The 14311-nt window shown below is 49.0% G+C and overlaps 1 protein-coding gene across 1 annotated transcript in view; it reads left to right on the top strand.

Annotated features, from left to right (window-relative positions):
* The window catches only part of CACNA1E (calcium voltage-gated channel subunit alpha1 E), a 514949-nt gene that overhangs the window by 106456 nt on the left and 394182 nt on the right, over positions 1-14311 (top strand). Inside the window, exon 2 of the mRNA XM_053606843.1 lies at positions 3924-4368. Coding sequence (XP_053462818.1) covers positions 3938-4368 — 431 coding nt within the window. The 5' untranslated portion in view covers positions 3924-3937. The remainder of the gene's footprint in view (positions 1-3923; positions 4369-14311) is intronic.

Here is a 14311-nt window from a genome sequence, read left to right as displayed (position 1 = left end):
CACCTGCAGGGCCTAAGAGGCACAGATAAGCCAAGAGGATGTATGGGTCATTATTTTGAAAGCAATCAAAAATAGATAAATATAAATTAAAACTCTTGATAAGAAGTAAAGGAAAAGATGGTACAAACAACGTTAATATTTCTTTGTCAATGAAGATCTTGACTTTGACTCTGGAAAGGTAGAAGGGAGTCAATGTCAGACACTGGCTCTCGTGTATCTGGCAGCACAGGGTGCTTGGGTGGGGGGCTGAGGAGAGCCCTTCCCCTGTCACCCACATTGTGCCCTGACAAGCAATGAAAGATAGATCACAAGCAAGGGAAGAGATTTTCTGGGGATGCCACATTGCACTAAGCCCTGTTCCTCCTCAGGAACTGCATAATTGAAAATCATACCCTTCCCCATGAGGCAAACATAGCAATGAAGGATAAGAAGAGATCTGGGTAGAAAACAAGAGTTAGAGGAGTAAGACAGGTGTCATTAGCTCCTTCTAGGGCCAGTCCCTCAAAGCAGCAGGGCCTGTTCTCCTTCCATTCTGGATGGGAGTGAGGGCCCTAGGACAATGACAGCAGCTTTGCTCTCAGGATGCTTCTAACCTGGTATGCGTACCCCTCTATTTTGTGGATCTCCATTCCCTATTTTTGCCTGGCACTCTGTCCATGGGCATAGAATGAGTGACAATGATAGAGTCCAGAAGATGCAGTTGAATGGCCAAAGTTTTATCAGAACACAGTCAGGCTCATTCATTTACCTATTGTCTGGCTGCTTTCATCCTACAACACCAGAGTTTGAGTAGCTGCAACCAAGACTATATGGCCTGCAAAGCCTCAAATGCCTACTCTCTGGCCCTTTGCAGGAAGAGATCGGCAATCCCTGCTCTAGGGGGTCTTGCACTGGCATTTAAATGCTTGGCCTTGAAGTGATACATCAAACATCTTCGTATTAACAACCCACTGGCCAGAGGGTTCACATGGCCCTACCCAACCATAGGAGCCAGGAAATGCATCCTACTATGTGCAAGATAGGGGATAACCAGAATATTTGGCAAACAGCCTTGTGACCCCCATATGCACCTACTGTGTGCCTGACTCAGTACTGGGTGCTAGATACAGAGAGATAAGACAAAGTCCTCAACTTCAGGGGCGGTGCCTGTGGCTCAAAGGAGTAGGGCACCGGCACCATATGCTGGAGGTGGTGGGTTCAAACCCAGCCCTGGCCATAAAAAAAAAAGTGTTTAAAAAAAAAAGTTCTCGACCTCAAGGAACTTAAGGAATGCCAAATTTGGGGGCTGGGGAAACCTAAGTATAGAGTAGATTCCAGTGTCCTTTCCTAGAAGTTGCAGACGGGCTTGTCTGAATGGCTTGAGAAGGAGGGTGTTCTCTCAGCTTGATGCTGGCCAGACCTGGGGACTGGCCGGCTTAGCAAGTCAAGGGGGCGACTGAGTCTCTTGATGAACGTTTATATCAAGGATAGAAGGGTTGTTTAACAGGAATTCTTAAAGGAAAGATGAGATAATTTCATGTTTTGATATTTGCAAAATTGATTCCGTTGAAGCCAGAGCTCTGCCGTGCATGTTATTGCTGCTGTAATTTCAGCAAAGCTGTGATTCAAATTGGCAGAATGTCTGGAAAGAAGAAATCCAGTACGGGGAGGAACGGGGGGGTGAGTCAGGAAGCAGGTCAGGGGCCGGGTCCTGGTGGTGTGGAGAGAGCTGGAAGGCTGGCCTGGGAACCTTTGCCATGGAGCGGGAGGAGGCTGGAGATGGCAGAGTCCAAGGATTCTTGGAGTTGCTGGAGGTGCTAAGGCCTAGGGAGGGAGTGGGAGCAGCAGGGGAGGGGTGTGTGCATGTGTGTGTGAGGGAGAGACATTTAAACATCGTAGGAATGAAGGATAAATTTAAAATCCATCAAGGGGAGTTGAGACAGAATGACAACGTGAGGAACATGAATCACTCTTTCTAGGGACCCACCCAACTGTTGGCAGGATTGGAAATGTATTTTCTCCTTCATCTCTCCTCCGTACCAAGCTCATTCTAGACCCTTTACTTTTCTGCCCCTGCTCCTCTGACCCAGCCTTGGTGGCCAGGTCTCAAGTGCCTGGCTGGCATGTCCCTGGAGCTTCCAATTTAGTACTTCTTGAGGCTTTGGGGTGTGATGCTGGCAAGGTGGGGAAGGCCTGTCCAGATGCTAGGAATGGAGAAGACAACTTAACAGGCCTGCTGTCCACTGACATTGGGGTCTATTTAATGTTCCTATCAGGATTTATCATGTATGCACAAAGACCATCTGATCATCCAGCCTTTTCATATTATTTGCTACTTTAGCATAATGAGGAGGGAGGCTAGGGGAGGCATCTATGGATTCTGCTTCATGTGGTAGAGGCAGAGTGATCAATATAGTGGGAAAAAACCACAAGCTAGCACTTAAAATCTGAATTCTCTCCCAGCTCTGATTTTAACTGGCCGTGTGACCTTGAGCAAGGCTCTTTACCTCTCTGGACTTCAGCTTTCTCACCTAAAAATGACATGTTTAGCTCATTAAGATTCCCGGCCATTTTAATATTCCTTTTTGTGTGTGTGATTTGCGATTTGACTTGCAGTCTAATGCAGGGAAGGAAGGCTGAGGGGCAGTGTCTGGAGGGCAGGATTCTGGCCCCTCCCCAGGGACCCAGCACAGTTCCCAGCATGGAGTGGGTGCCAACTAAACACTAGTTGAATGATTTGGATGCCAGGGCTCCTCAAGCATGGAAAACACATGGCACTTCTAAGACCCAGGAGCATGTGTGTATTGCTTGTCAGTAGGGGTGTGTCTGGGAATGTGCCTGAGGAGAAGGTTGGGCTCCAGGCTAGGAGGCAGTCACTGATTAGATATCTAGAAAAGGTGGTAAGCTCAGGTGTGGTGAAGGGAGAAGGGCTGTTCTTGGATCTCAGGCTAGCTGTGGGAACCCTTTCTAAATCCTCGGGTTCCCCAAATCCTCCTTCATGCACATGTTAGTCCTTTTGGCTATATTCCTCCCCTAGTCCTTGCCCAGCCAGCTCTGTTTACAGATAGCTCAAGGGTCATGTCCTCCACTAAGCCCTCCTGATCTTCCCAGCCAAGCTGGTGCCCTTCCTGTGAGTTCCTGCAATAGGCTGTCTGCCTCTGTCACAGCACTTCATGTGAGTGGTCAAGGTCTATGTCCTTCCTGTCTTTCCCTCAAAGTCTGTGGTGACTAATTCCAGCTCATCTCGGAGTGCCCAGTGCTTGGCCCAGCGTAAGCTCTTACTCAATACTGACGGAATGAGTACTCTTCTAGGTGACTCTGACCTTATCTTCCTTGGCTTGGAAAAGGGAATGAGGTGCAGGGAGCCAGCAGGGGCATCACTGCACACAAGCCCAGGGCCCAGGAGGAGAGTGCACTAGAAAAGGAGGAAGGAATCCATCTGAACAGAGGTCTCAGTTCCCAAGAAGAGCTCCCCTCTGGGCTAGAATGTGGGGGTCAGGGCAGCAGGTGGTGGTTGACACACCTGGAGGAGCTGGGGCACTGGGAAGTGGTTTGGAAGGACCACTTTCACCAAAAATTGGAGGGAGCAGGTAGTTGGCTTCCAGGGTGCGATGGGCAGCCTTTGGATCTCTCCGCACATCCATTTCTTTAACCTCTGTCTTCTACAGTAGATCGTGATGTCCATGAGTGCAAGAAGCAAGTCTGCTTCGCTAAACTCTGCATATCCAGCATCTGGCACGAAGCCTGGTCCACAGTAGGTGTGCTCCTGATTTCAACTTCATCTCCTGAGCTCCTACTGTGTGCTGGTTTCTGGACCAGGTCTGGAACGGAGCCTCAGCCTGGTGGACAAGTCATTAACCTCTTTTTCTTCTCTATTTCTCTGTACCCTTGACCCTTCCCTCCGCCCCCACCCCTTATTTCTACCCGCCCCACCTCCCCGGCAGAGCAATGTTCTGTGATGGTGCCCGAGATGCGTGGACTGAGCCCAGGCCGCAGGCTGCCCGAGCCCGCCCCCTGCCCGGCTGTGGGGAGCCCTGAGCCCGGGGCCGCGGGCCGCCGCCGCCACGTGCTAGCCCTGCCGGAGGAGGAGGCATGGCGGCCCCAGCAGTGCGCGCTGCTCGAGGCCGACGTCTCCGACGAGGTGGGCATGCTGCCGGCCTCCCCGCGCGCCGCCGCCGGCTTCGACAACTTCTTCCCGGTGCAGGAGGGCGAGGGCCCGGGCTGGGAGGGCGGCGCGGCGCTGGAGGCAGGCTCCAGCCCCTTCCTCCCGGTGAGCCCCGAGGTCATGAAGCGGAGGCGCGGGGGCCTCATCGAACAACGCGACATCATCAAAGCGCACGAGGCACACAAGATGCAGAGCACCCCGCAGGCGCGGCGCAAGGAGTGGGAGTGAGTAGCGGGGCTGCGGTGGGGCGGGGTCTGCGGACGGGGCGGGGTCTGCGGGGCCAGCGCGGGGGCGGGGCTGTCGGCGGGGCGGGGTCTGCGGGGCCAGCGCGGGGCGGGGCGCACCAGGCGCCGTCCACTGGGCTTGCTGCCCGGCCTGGGCCTCCAGGCCTCCCGGACCCTCCCGCGATAAGGTCTACAGCCGTCAGATGAGGGGTGGGGACGGATCAAGCTTGCCTGACCAAACTCACCTGCTTCACCTAGGTTTTGTGGGCAAAGAACTGGGATCTGTTTCGTACTCTGAGCTTTCCTGAAAACCATAGGGAATCCATCAAAACGTGAATCATCTATGTCGTCTGTCCTTCAGGAATTGCGACTAATGCCACCGTGGAGGAACGATCGATTGCATATGGAGTCCAGCCTCCGGGGATGGAAGACACTGCCTAGGATCTGTGTCCGCTCGAGCCTTTATCTCTGCTCTTTTTGTGTAGGGAGAAAGGGTTTGTGTTCTGTTTTAGATCGACTTGAATCCAATTCATGTGTGTGGAGAACTTGAGCTTTTTATACCTAGGAGTTCTAAATTAAAGGAATATGGCCTTTCCTTGAATTCTCAGTCACCCACCGGGGGATATAAGGACTTTGTCGTTTGGATGATGGAGTTTACTCTGCATGTTTGCATGTCCTGTGGTCTGGATGTTTTTAACTCCCCTTGCCTTGGCTTGTTGACTTGTTGGAGAGACTAGTAACAGGTGGTTTTCAATGGTGGTGTGGTCATGGTGGCATTTGCCTACTTGGTTTTGGTGGATGTTCTGGATGGTGCAAGTAAGGGGAGATTACCCATCTCTGCTTCTTAAAGCTGTAAATTATTAATGTTTGTTGGTTCATGCGTTCATTCTGTGAGCCCTGATGTGCCCACTTCCGGGATTCAGAGAGGAGTTGGGCATAGCCAGCACTCAGCAAACCTCTCTGCTGCTCATCTCTCAGTACTATTAGTCTTTAAAACCTTACATAGCTCTCTTTAAGTGCCAGGTAACACTCTAAGCACTTGACATGTATTAACTCATGTTAACCCTCATCATTAACTGTGAGCCTGGGTGCACGTATAGTCTACGTTTAACCAACAAGGCATAGAGAGGTTGAGTGACTTTCCTTCGGTCACTTTGGTAGTAACTGCATTGTAATTTGAGATTGATCAGTGATTTGAACCCTCACCTGACAGTCTGGTTCTAGAATCCAGGCCTATAAACATGGCAGCACAGTGCCTTTCACTGTAATCGCACAGCACTTCTTATCTGAAACACCCATGTAAGATGAGATGGGGAGAGTGTTTGTGTGGGGATTGACAGACTTGGGTCTGGTTTCCAGGGTGACCTCATTAGTGGTGTGACCTTGAGTAGATCACCTCATCATGACTTTGAAACATGAGTAGGAGGACTTAGAAGGCCATTTGAGAACCATGCTAATCTGATAGCTGGTAGTTTTTCATATTTAGAAGTACAATCTTTTTATGCACCTCTATCTTTTCTTCCTAAGAAGACCCTGAACAATGTGAGGGCAGAGACTATTTACACATTGTTTGTGTCACTCATTGCCTGTCATATGGCCAAACCGAAGAATTCCTACCATACTCAATGAAAAGCTAGCTTCACCAAGACTGGCAGTATGTGGATAACTTTGATGTCTTTTGCTAAGTTAAACATTTGCTATTTGGATGATGTCAAGATCTCGTATCAGTCGAGCATGATGGGGTGGTGGTGGGATGACTGGGAGTCTGCTTTCACTTGGGCAGGGCCATGAGGCCACGAAATAGGGAAGACACTTCAATGGCCTTGGAGAATGTCAATTTTTAGGAGTGTAGCAGTGGAGGACAAGCTCCCGGAGGAGGTGAGAAGGAGTAGGAGAAGGAGGAAAACCAGAGTTTGGGGATAAAGAGGCGAGAGGAAGAGTGTGTTCAGAGGAAGGAGTCATCATCTGTGTGGGACATTGCTGAGGTCAAATAAAATGAAGCTAGAGAAGGAATCATTGGTTTTGACAATACAGAGGTGACCTTAATGGGAGCAGTTGCAGCAGGGTGATGGGGTCAGAAGCCCTAGAGCAGTGGTTCTCAACCAGTGGGTTGTGACCCATAGGAACTGTATTAAAGGTCTGCAGCATTAGGAAGGTTGAGAACCACTGCCCTAGAGGAATGGGTTGAAGAGAAAACGGGAAGTGATAGAGACAGTGGTGTTGTGCCACCCTCCGTGCCCCCTGCCCTCACACCTCATCCCAGCAGGCTGCTTGGAGACCTCCATGCTGAACACCACTGTGTTTTCCCCACCACCCAGCCTCCTTTCCCTTCTGGCTTCCAGTGTGCCTTAAACTGATCTACATCCCACCCCTTCCCTCCCTACTCTCCAGACTTTAATATTGCACTGCCTGGAATGTGTGTTCCATCAGCAGCAGCAGCAGCAGCAGAACCCTCTATATCCTCCCCACCCTCTCTGGGCATTCCCCTTGCTTCCCCCCTCCACCCCCCCGCCCCCCCCCCACCGCCCGGCTTTCTTATTATTCCCCATTCCACCTCCACTGTTCTACAATGCTGCCTGGTCTGCAGCTGCCTTCTGGGTGGGCAGCTGTCTCCTCCACACTGCCTTGTATTCCGGATCTGGCTGGCCTCCGTGTGAACTACCGCCTCAACTCAGCCCTCATCCTGCCTAGAAATTACAGTTTTCCCTCTTCCATTCATTCTTACACTCTTCTAGAGATTATTTCATAGACCTTTCCTTTAATCCTCAAATCCCAATGTCTCCTGTCAGCTCATTTCTAGCTTATGACAACTGCCTTCCTATTTCACTGGGAAAATGGCATCAATCAGAAGAGACATGTACAAGCTCCATCCACCGCATGGACCACCTGCTGCACCGGGGCCCTGCACCAGGCCTTTCCTCCTGTTACTGGGGACGACCACTTGTCACATTATATGTGGAGACTGGTACCCACGTGCAACAAGAGGAGCCCTTTTGTCTATTCTCTCTGTTGTCTATTTTTTTCTCCCTGTTCTCTCTAGAACCCATTGCAATCAGGCCTTTGTGAAACAAATAACTCTCGATGTGGTGACACAGACTTCCCCGTTGCCAAATCCATTGGGTGATTCTTTGGGTCCAACTTCTTTGACCCAGCAGCAGCAGCAGCATTTGATCACTCCCTCTTTGTAAAAACTCTTTACATGGTTTTTATTATACCACTCCTGGTTCTCCTTCCACCTTTCTGCTTGTCCATTAATCTTTTTGCTGATTTCCTTTTTCTTTTCTCAGTCTCTAAACATGAGAGGGCCCACGCATGGCTCAGTCCTCAGTCTTTTTCTCTTCTTACCAACACTTACTTTCTAGTCATTAGTCCCGGTCCTTTAGTTACCATCATACACTGGTGGTGCCATTCCTATCTCCAGCCTAGACCTCCTCCCTGAATGTTAGCGACCACCCACTTATTCACCACCTTCACTTGTATGTCCACAGGCATTTCAAACACATCCAACATCAAAATATTAATTTTCCCCTAAACCTGCTCCTTCTGTAGTTTTCCCTCCCTCAGTAAATATTATAGTACCTATGTTCTTTCCGCTGCTGGGGCCTGTGCTGGTGCCATCTCGATTATCACATTGACACCGAACTTTTGCCAGACCCCATTGGCTGATCCTTCCAAAATGTATCAGATCACATTCACCACATCTACCACTATCTCCCTGGCCTAAGCACCTTTTATTTTTATTCTGTATGCACTTAAATGGTACTTACTGGATGCCAGCACTGTTCTAGGTATTTGTAATTTTACAAGTGTGAATTCGTCTATCCGTGTGAAAACTGAATGAGGTTAGTACCATCATTAACTCCATTTTTACAGCTGGGGCTCAGTTTAAGTACCTTGCCCCTGAGGATTATGTCAACCACTTCTTAACAAGCCTACTGCTTCTACCCCTCCCTGCTGGAGTCCTTCCCCCCCACTGCAGATAAAGATCCTTTCTTTTCTTTCTCTGATTTACAAAGTATTTAGAAAGATAGTACAGGGCGTTTATGTCAAAGAGTCTTCAGAAATGTATCACATCAGTCCTCAGCTCACAGCCCTCTAGTGGTTTCCCATCTCCCACAGAAGAAAACCCAAGGCCTTTAGCCTGTCCTACAAGACCCTGTGTGCTATCCCTCCTCTACCCGCTTGGGCCTCTCCCCCAGCCCCTAGAGGTCCACAGACATCTTGGCTTCCTGTCTTCCTCTTTCTCTTACTCCTTCCGCCCCAGCCAGCTGGCCCCTTGCTTTCTTTGAATGTGCTCAGAGCTCCCACCCCAAGGCCTCTGCCTTTGCTGTCCCCTCTGTGTGGCTCCCCTCCTCCTTCACCTCTTTTATACTAATGCTCAAAGAGGATTTCCTGACCCACTCTTTCCTCTTTATTTTTCATCATAGCTCTTATTATTGTTTCCCCAACACACACACAGACTGGAGTGTAAGCTTTCTGAAAGCATGACTTAGTTTTATCTCCAGGGTCTAGAACAGTGCTTCGGGTGTAATTAGCTCACAGGAAGAACCTGGTGAATGAAGGAGGAAATAAACGCATGGAAGGGAATTGCTTCCTGTTCCTAATTAGCTTCCCTACTAGGGAAGGAGGCAGCTGGATTCCCTGGGACAGCTGCGTGGTTGTGCAGGTTGCTGACTGTACAAGGCCCTCCTTTTGAACAATTAGCAGAGGCAAGGAGGAGTCTGTTGTCTGCCTTCCTTCAGGGCTGCTCAGGACCCCGCACTTGCTGTGTACTTTGGAGAGATGGAGCCTTCTTTTCCCTTTTGTCTTCTGCTTTCTGGCTTCTCCTGGTGTCTGTTCAACAGACAGGAATTCCCTGGCTCTAGTCCTAGGTCACTCTAGCCCTTTCTCAGGGCGTGGATGTACTACTGAGGGAAATCAGAAAGGGTTCTCTTTGGGTGGCCCTCCAGTTTCCTGCTTCTCCCCCAGTTCTAATCCATCCCGAGACCCTGTCCACTGCCTACAAGCTGACAGCCTACAGCACATACCACCAGCTTTACAGATCTTGCCTCCCTGGAGATCTGGAGATTCACAAAGCCTAGAAACCAACCTGGGAGGTTTTTTTCTTTTCCTGCTTTTGTCTGGTTGAGCCAGATGGTAGTAGGGAAGGAGTTGACAGGGTCAGAGGGAAGAGTCTCCATTTTTCTATGGAAAATATTTTTGGTGATTCAGATGAAGCAGATTTTCTTGTGTAGAGTGTTATTCCCCAACGAACCTCTTTAAAGGTTTCATCAGGCTTAGTGTTCCAGTTATAAGGACCTTTTGGTTGACACCAGGTGTCCTTCTGTGCTAAAAGTGTTTCACTGACACTTTAATATGATTCTTTGCAGCTTCAAGATGTTTTCATATATGCTATCTCTTCTGACCCTCACGATGACCCCATGGATTAGCCATTATTATTCCTAACATACAGAAGAGAAAACTGAGTTAGAGGGGGCGCTAGGCCCCAAACCTGTGTCTTAGTAATGACGGGCTGCCATTTGCTGAGCACTGGCTATATGCAAGGTACTTTGCATGTATTATTTATTCTAATGGAAATAATTGGTACTATTATAAAGAACAGAAACATTTTGTGTGGGACTATTACTGCATATAGGTTTGGAAGAAAGGAAATTATGTGTAACTTTCAAGTTTGCGTAGGTTGGCATGACTTACTCTGTAAAGGGGGAAGCAGTGTTTTTCTAATCACAGTACTTATCACACTGTATTGTAATTGCCTGTTTACACGTCTGTATCCCCTACTAGAGAAGTCTGTCTGCTCCCTGTTGTGTGACCATCACTTAGCACAGTGCCAGGCACATAATAGGTCCTTAATAGATGTTTTCAAAAGAAAAAAGAAAAAAAAATTTACACACTGGGAAACTGAGGCATGGGGCAGTTCAGCTACTTGCCCGGTATCACAGAGCCAGTGAAAATTCCTTCCCGGTCCTCTGGTGCTAGAGCCTTTTACTCCCTTTAGTGTTCCCTGAGTGATCAGTACAACACCAGGAAAATGACAGGAACCCGATTCAGGCTCCAATTCTTGCAGTGCTACTGTAGATCAGTGGGCCCTTGGGCACGTTGTAACCTCTGCATTTTTTGAGTGGAGTGGGGTAATAATACTCATCTTGGGCAAGGTGTGGTGGCTCATGCCTATACTCCTAGAACTCTGGGAGGCTGAAGTGGGTGGATTGCTTGAGCTTTTGAGCTCTGGAGTTCGAAACCAGCCTGAGCAAGAGTAAGACCCTGTCTCTACTAAAAAATAGAAAAAACCAGCCAGATGTCATGGTGCACACCTTGTATTACTTGGTACAGGTGTAGTCCCAGCTACTTGGGAGGCTGAGGCAAGAGAATTGCTTGAGCTTAAGAGTTTGAGGTTGCTGTGAGTTATGATGCCATGGCACTCTATGCAGGGTGGCTCAATGAGACTCTGTCTCAAAAAAGAAAATGCCCCCTTGCTGGCCTGTTTTAAGTTTTGACCACATTTATTACATCACTTAGATGGGTGGAGACCTCAAGATGTTGGTGAGCCCCAAGGTATTCTGGGCCTTTCCTCTGCCTGCAGTCTCCCTGAGTGATCTCAATCAGGTCCACATATCTGTAAATGGCTCCTGAATATGGATTTCTTATGAACTCTTAACTCTTGTAGCCAAATGCTTGCCTGGCATCTCTACATGAGAACAAAACTCCTGATCCTCTTCTGATCCCATCTGGCCCCTCATTTTCCCTCACTCAGTAAATGGCATCTCTCTAGTTGCCTAAGCCAAATATTTTCATGATCTTTTTTTTATCTCTTTCTTTCTCTTTTCCTCACTTATGACTAGTGCCAAGCCCTGCCAGTACCATCTCCCAAGCATATACCATGTCCAAACAGTTGTCCCTCTCCTCTGCTGCCAGTCTCTTACAAGCCACTGTCACTTGGACCATTGCAATGGCTTCCTATGTGGCCTTGCTCCTTGCATCTTTGATTCTCTGGAGTCAGGGCATGTCTATTCACGATAGATACGGACAATCTGAACCCCTTTCCCTGGCTTCGGAAGCCCTCTCCCTGGTCTTTGCCCCATCCCTGGCCCCATCTCTGGCCTCATCCACTCTCTCCCTTCTTCCCTTCACTCCTGCCCACTGGCCTTCTTTCCAGGCCAGGCCTATATCTGCTTGTGTCTCTGCCCTGGTTCCTTCCTCTGTCTGGAATGTTCTTTCTTCAGATCTTAATAGGGTTGGTTCATTCTTGTCGTTTAAACCTTAGCTTAAGTGATATTGCTCAGAGAGGTTGTCCTTCACCACACAGCCTAAAATAGACCCTGATCACTATGTCACATGACTTTGTGCAGGTGACTGCCCCCCTCACAAGAGTGTCAGTGCCATGAAAGCAGGGACTTTGACTAGTGCACTCTGTACCCCCAGTGCTAGAGCAATGCCTGATACCTAGGCTCTTGGGAGATGTCTGGGAATGCATGAATGCTCTGTAAACAGGTGGCACACTGGCGATTACACTATAGATCTTCACCTGGCCTCTGACAGCTCCCAGCCATACTGTCAGGTCTAGTCTAGGAACTCAGGACCCCAGGGGCTCTAGGTCTAGATCAGGGTCAGTCTCTGGGGTGTGGAGGCTCCCAGGCTGTAAAACCCAGGCAGATTAAGTTGCAGGTTGTTTGTGTGCCATGCTTTTTCTTGCCTTTGTTTGATCTTCACTGAACCATGTCTTACTTGGTTTTGGGCAAAATATTCAACTTTTGAGCCTTGTTTTCCTCCTTTGCTCGATTGTGGATGAATATAGTAACTTTTTTGAATTGTTGTGAAGTATAAACAAAATGTAAAGTACTTAGTCTGGGGCATGATTATTTCTGCCCTCCCTTCACATCTGATTCCTCTCCTTGTACAGCAGAGCACCAGAGATTCACGGCACGGGGTACAGAAGCCACAGTTGGAGTTGGGGGCAGGTGTTTGTGTTGGTAGACCACAGCAGCTTATATGACATTGAGGAAATGCGCAGAGTCTGACAAAAGGAAACAGTCAATGCATATCAGCTGTTATTATTATTTTTATTATTATCTAAATCAGCTTGCCTCGTTCACAGATGAGGACACTGGAGTCCTGAGAGCCTGGGTGACTGCTGGTGCTTTCCGTGAACTTTCTTCTGTTTACAAGGTTGATGAACTCTGATGAGTGACAGCCTGGAGGACCTAGTCCTGTGAGTCCTGCTTACTTATGTCTCATGTGCCATGCGGCTCTGTTGACTTGGGAGAGATAACTCAAGCATCTAACCAGCATTCTCGCCGCATTCAACATGAGCACCAAATTCTGTGAATAAACACGTGTCTCACCCTTGAAACCTTCTAGTTGAATTTTCAAGGCCTTTGGGCCAATTTTGCCTGGCCTGGTGAAAGGCAGCCCACGCCTGTCTCTAACAGTAAGACCAAGTAGAGACCTTAGTCCACATGCTGTCACCTGGTGGCCAAGACAAGCATAGCTTGATTTAGTTCTCAGACTAGGAGAATCTGGAAATGCTGTTGTGGGGAGGGCACATGGCAGAATTTTAGTTAAATAGAAGTACCTTATTGAACGATTTGATGTTTTAGTTCCATTTAAATTTGTATGCTTTAGAGGGTATAAGAAATCACTGTGTCACTATAGTCGCTGCTGTTTCCTCCTACTTTAGGCTGTTTCACTCATTTAGATGACCAGTTTGGCCCAAAGGCACCTGGATTTCAAGCCCTGCAAATTCCAACCCCTCTCTAAAAGATGAGGCATTTTGTAATTTTAGGGTTGTAGTATAACATGTAAAGGCTTGCAGAAACCAGAACATATGCCAGGAGAACACAGAAACCATGCGTCTGCAACACACTGTTGGTGCTAGCCAGTAACACGTTTGTGTTACTGCCACCAGCCAAGAAGGGACCTGTAGCATATGCCCTGCTTTCTTGGAATTATGAGAACAGGAAGGCACAGAGAATCCAGAGAATCAGGCCGTTCCCTTGGGAACTGACACAATTCTGGTGACTTGTAGAGATTTGCTTTAAGATGGGCCCTTTGGGGAGATTTAGCACTCAACCTTGTGTTTTCTTTACCTGTCCTCCAGAGATTCTGTTTCTAGGTCTGGCCTCTAGTGACTTTCCTTTTCCTACAATAGTTTCGCCTTCAAGCCTTTCACAGTTCTAGAGACCAGGGCTGGAGAATAAACGTGGTGGTGTCTAAGCGGTGAGTTCCTGCGCTTGCTGGCCGCTGAGCCCTCTGCTGACTCAGCGGGGCTGTGCAGGAGGGTCCTCTGCAGGGTGACAGGCCCCCTCTCCCTCCGCTGGCTGCTCTCACCGCTGAGAAAGCGAGAACGCAAAACCTCTGGGCTCCACGCATAACCTCTGGGCTCTTTTGCTGAAGCCACTGGATGCTGCCAGAGAAAGCAGAAGCGTTCCCACCTTTCCCAGAGCACAGGGCATGGAGCGAGGGCTCCACGGGATCTGCTGTCCCACCGCTTCCCTTCTAGGGCCAGCCTGGAAGGAGGAGGTGAGGGGAAGGGTCTGTGACTCCTAGTCTTAGTCCAGGTCTATGCTTCCTTTTCCCGCACTGTTAGAGTCTTGTCACATATGCAAGCACAGGAGAGCCAGACTCCCCAATACCCCTCAGGCCCGTAGGCTGTGCGCACTGTGTCCTCATGGCCATATCTTCACAAATAAGTTCTTCAGCCAAAATATGGCATCTGCCTCCAGCCGTCTTTTTGATGACAGCGAGAAATGTGGCGCCCTCTAGTGCCAGCTGCGCGATTTGTCACATCCCCCCCTTTTCCTCAAGAGATTTTTCCTCCCTTTTTTTATGTTGCCTCCAAGTGGCTGTTTCTGTGTATTGCAGCCAAGGCCTCTTGTCTCGCAGGCTTTTCCCAGTGATTGATAGCTGAGGTGGCCACCGGTGGGCCACCGGGCCACGGGTGAGG

The sequence above is a fragment of the Nycticebus coucang genome, chromosome 10 (assembly GCF_027406575.1).
Source record: "Nycticebus coucang isolate mNycCou1 chromosome 10, mNycCou1.pri, whole genome shotgun sequence".
Classification (NCBI taxonomy): domain Eukaryota; kingdom Metazoa; phylum Chordata; class Mammalia; order Primates; family Lorisidae; genus Nycticebus; species Nycticebus coucang.
This window is presented reverse-complemented; position numbering and strand designations above follow the sequence as displayed.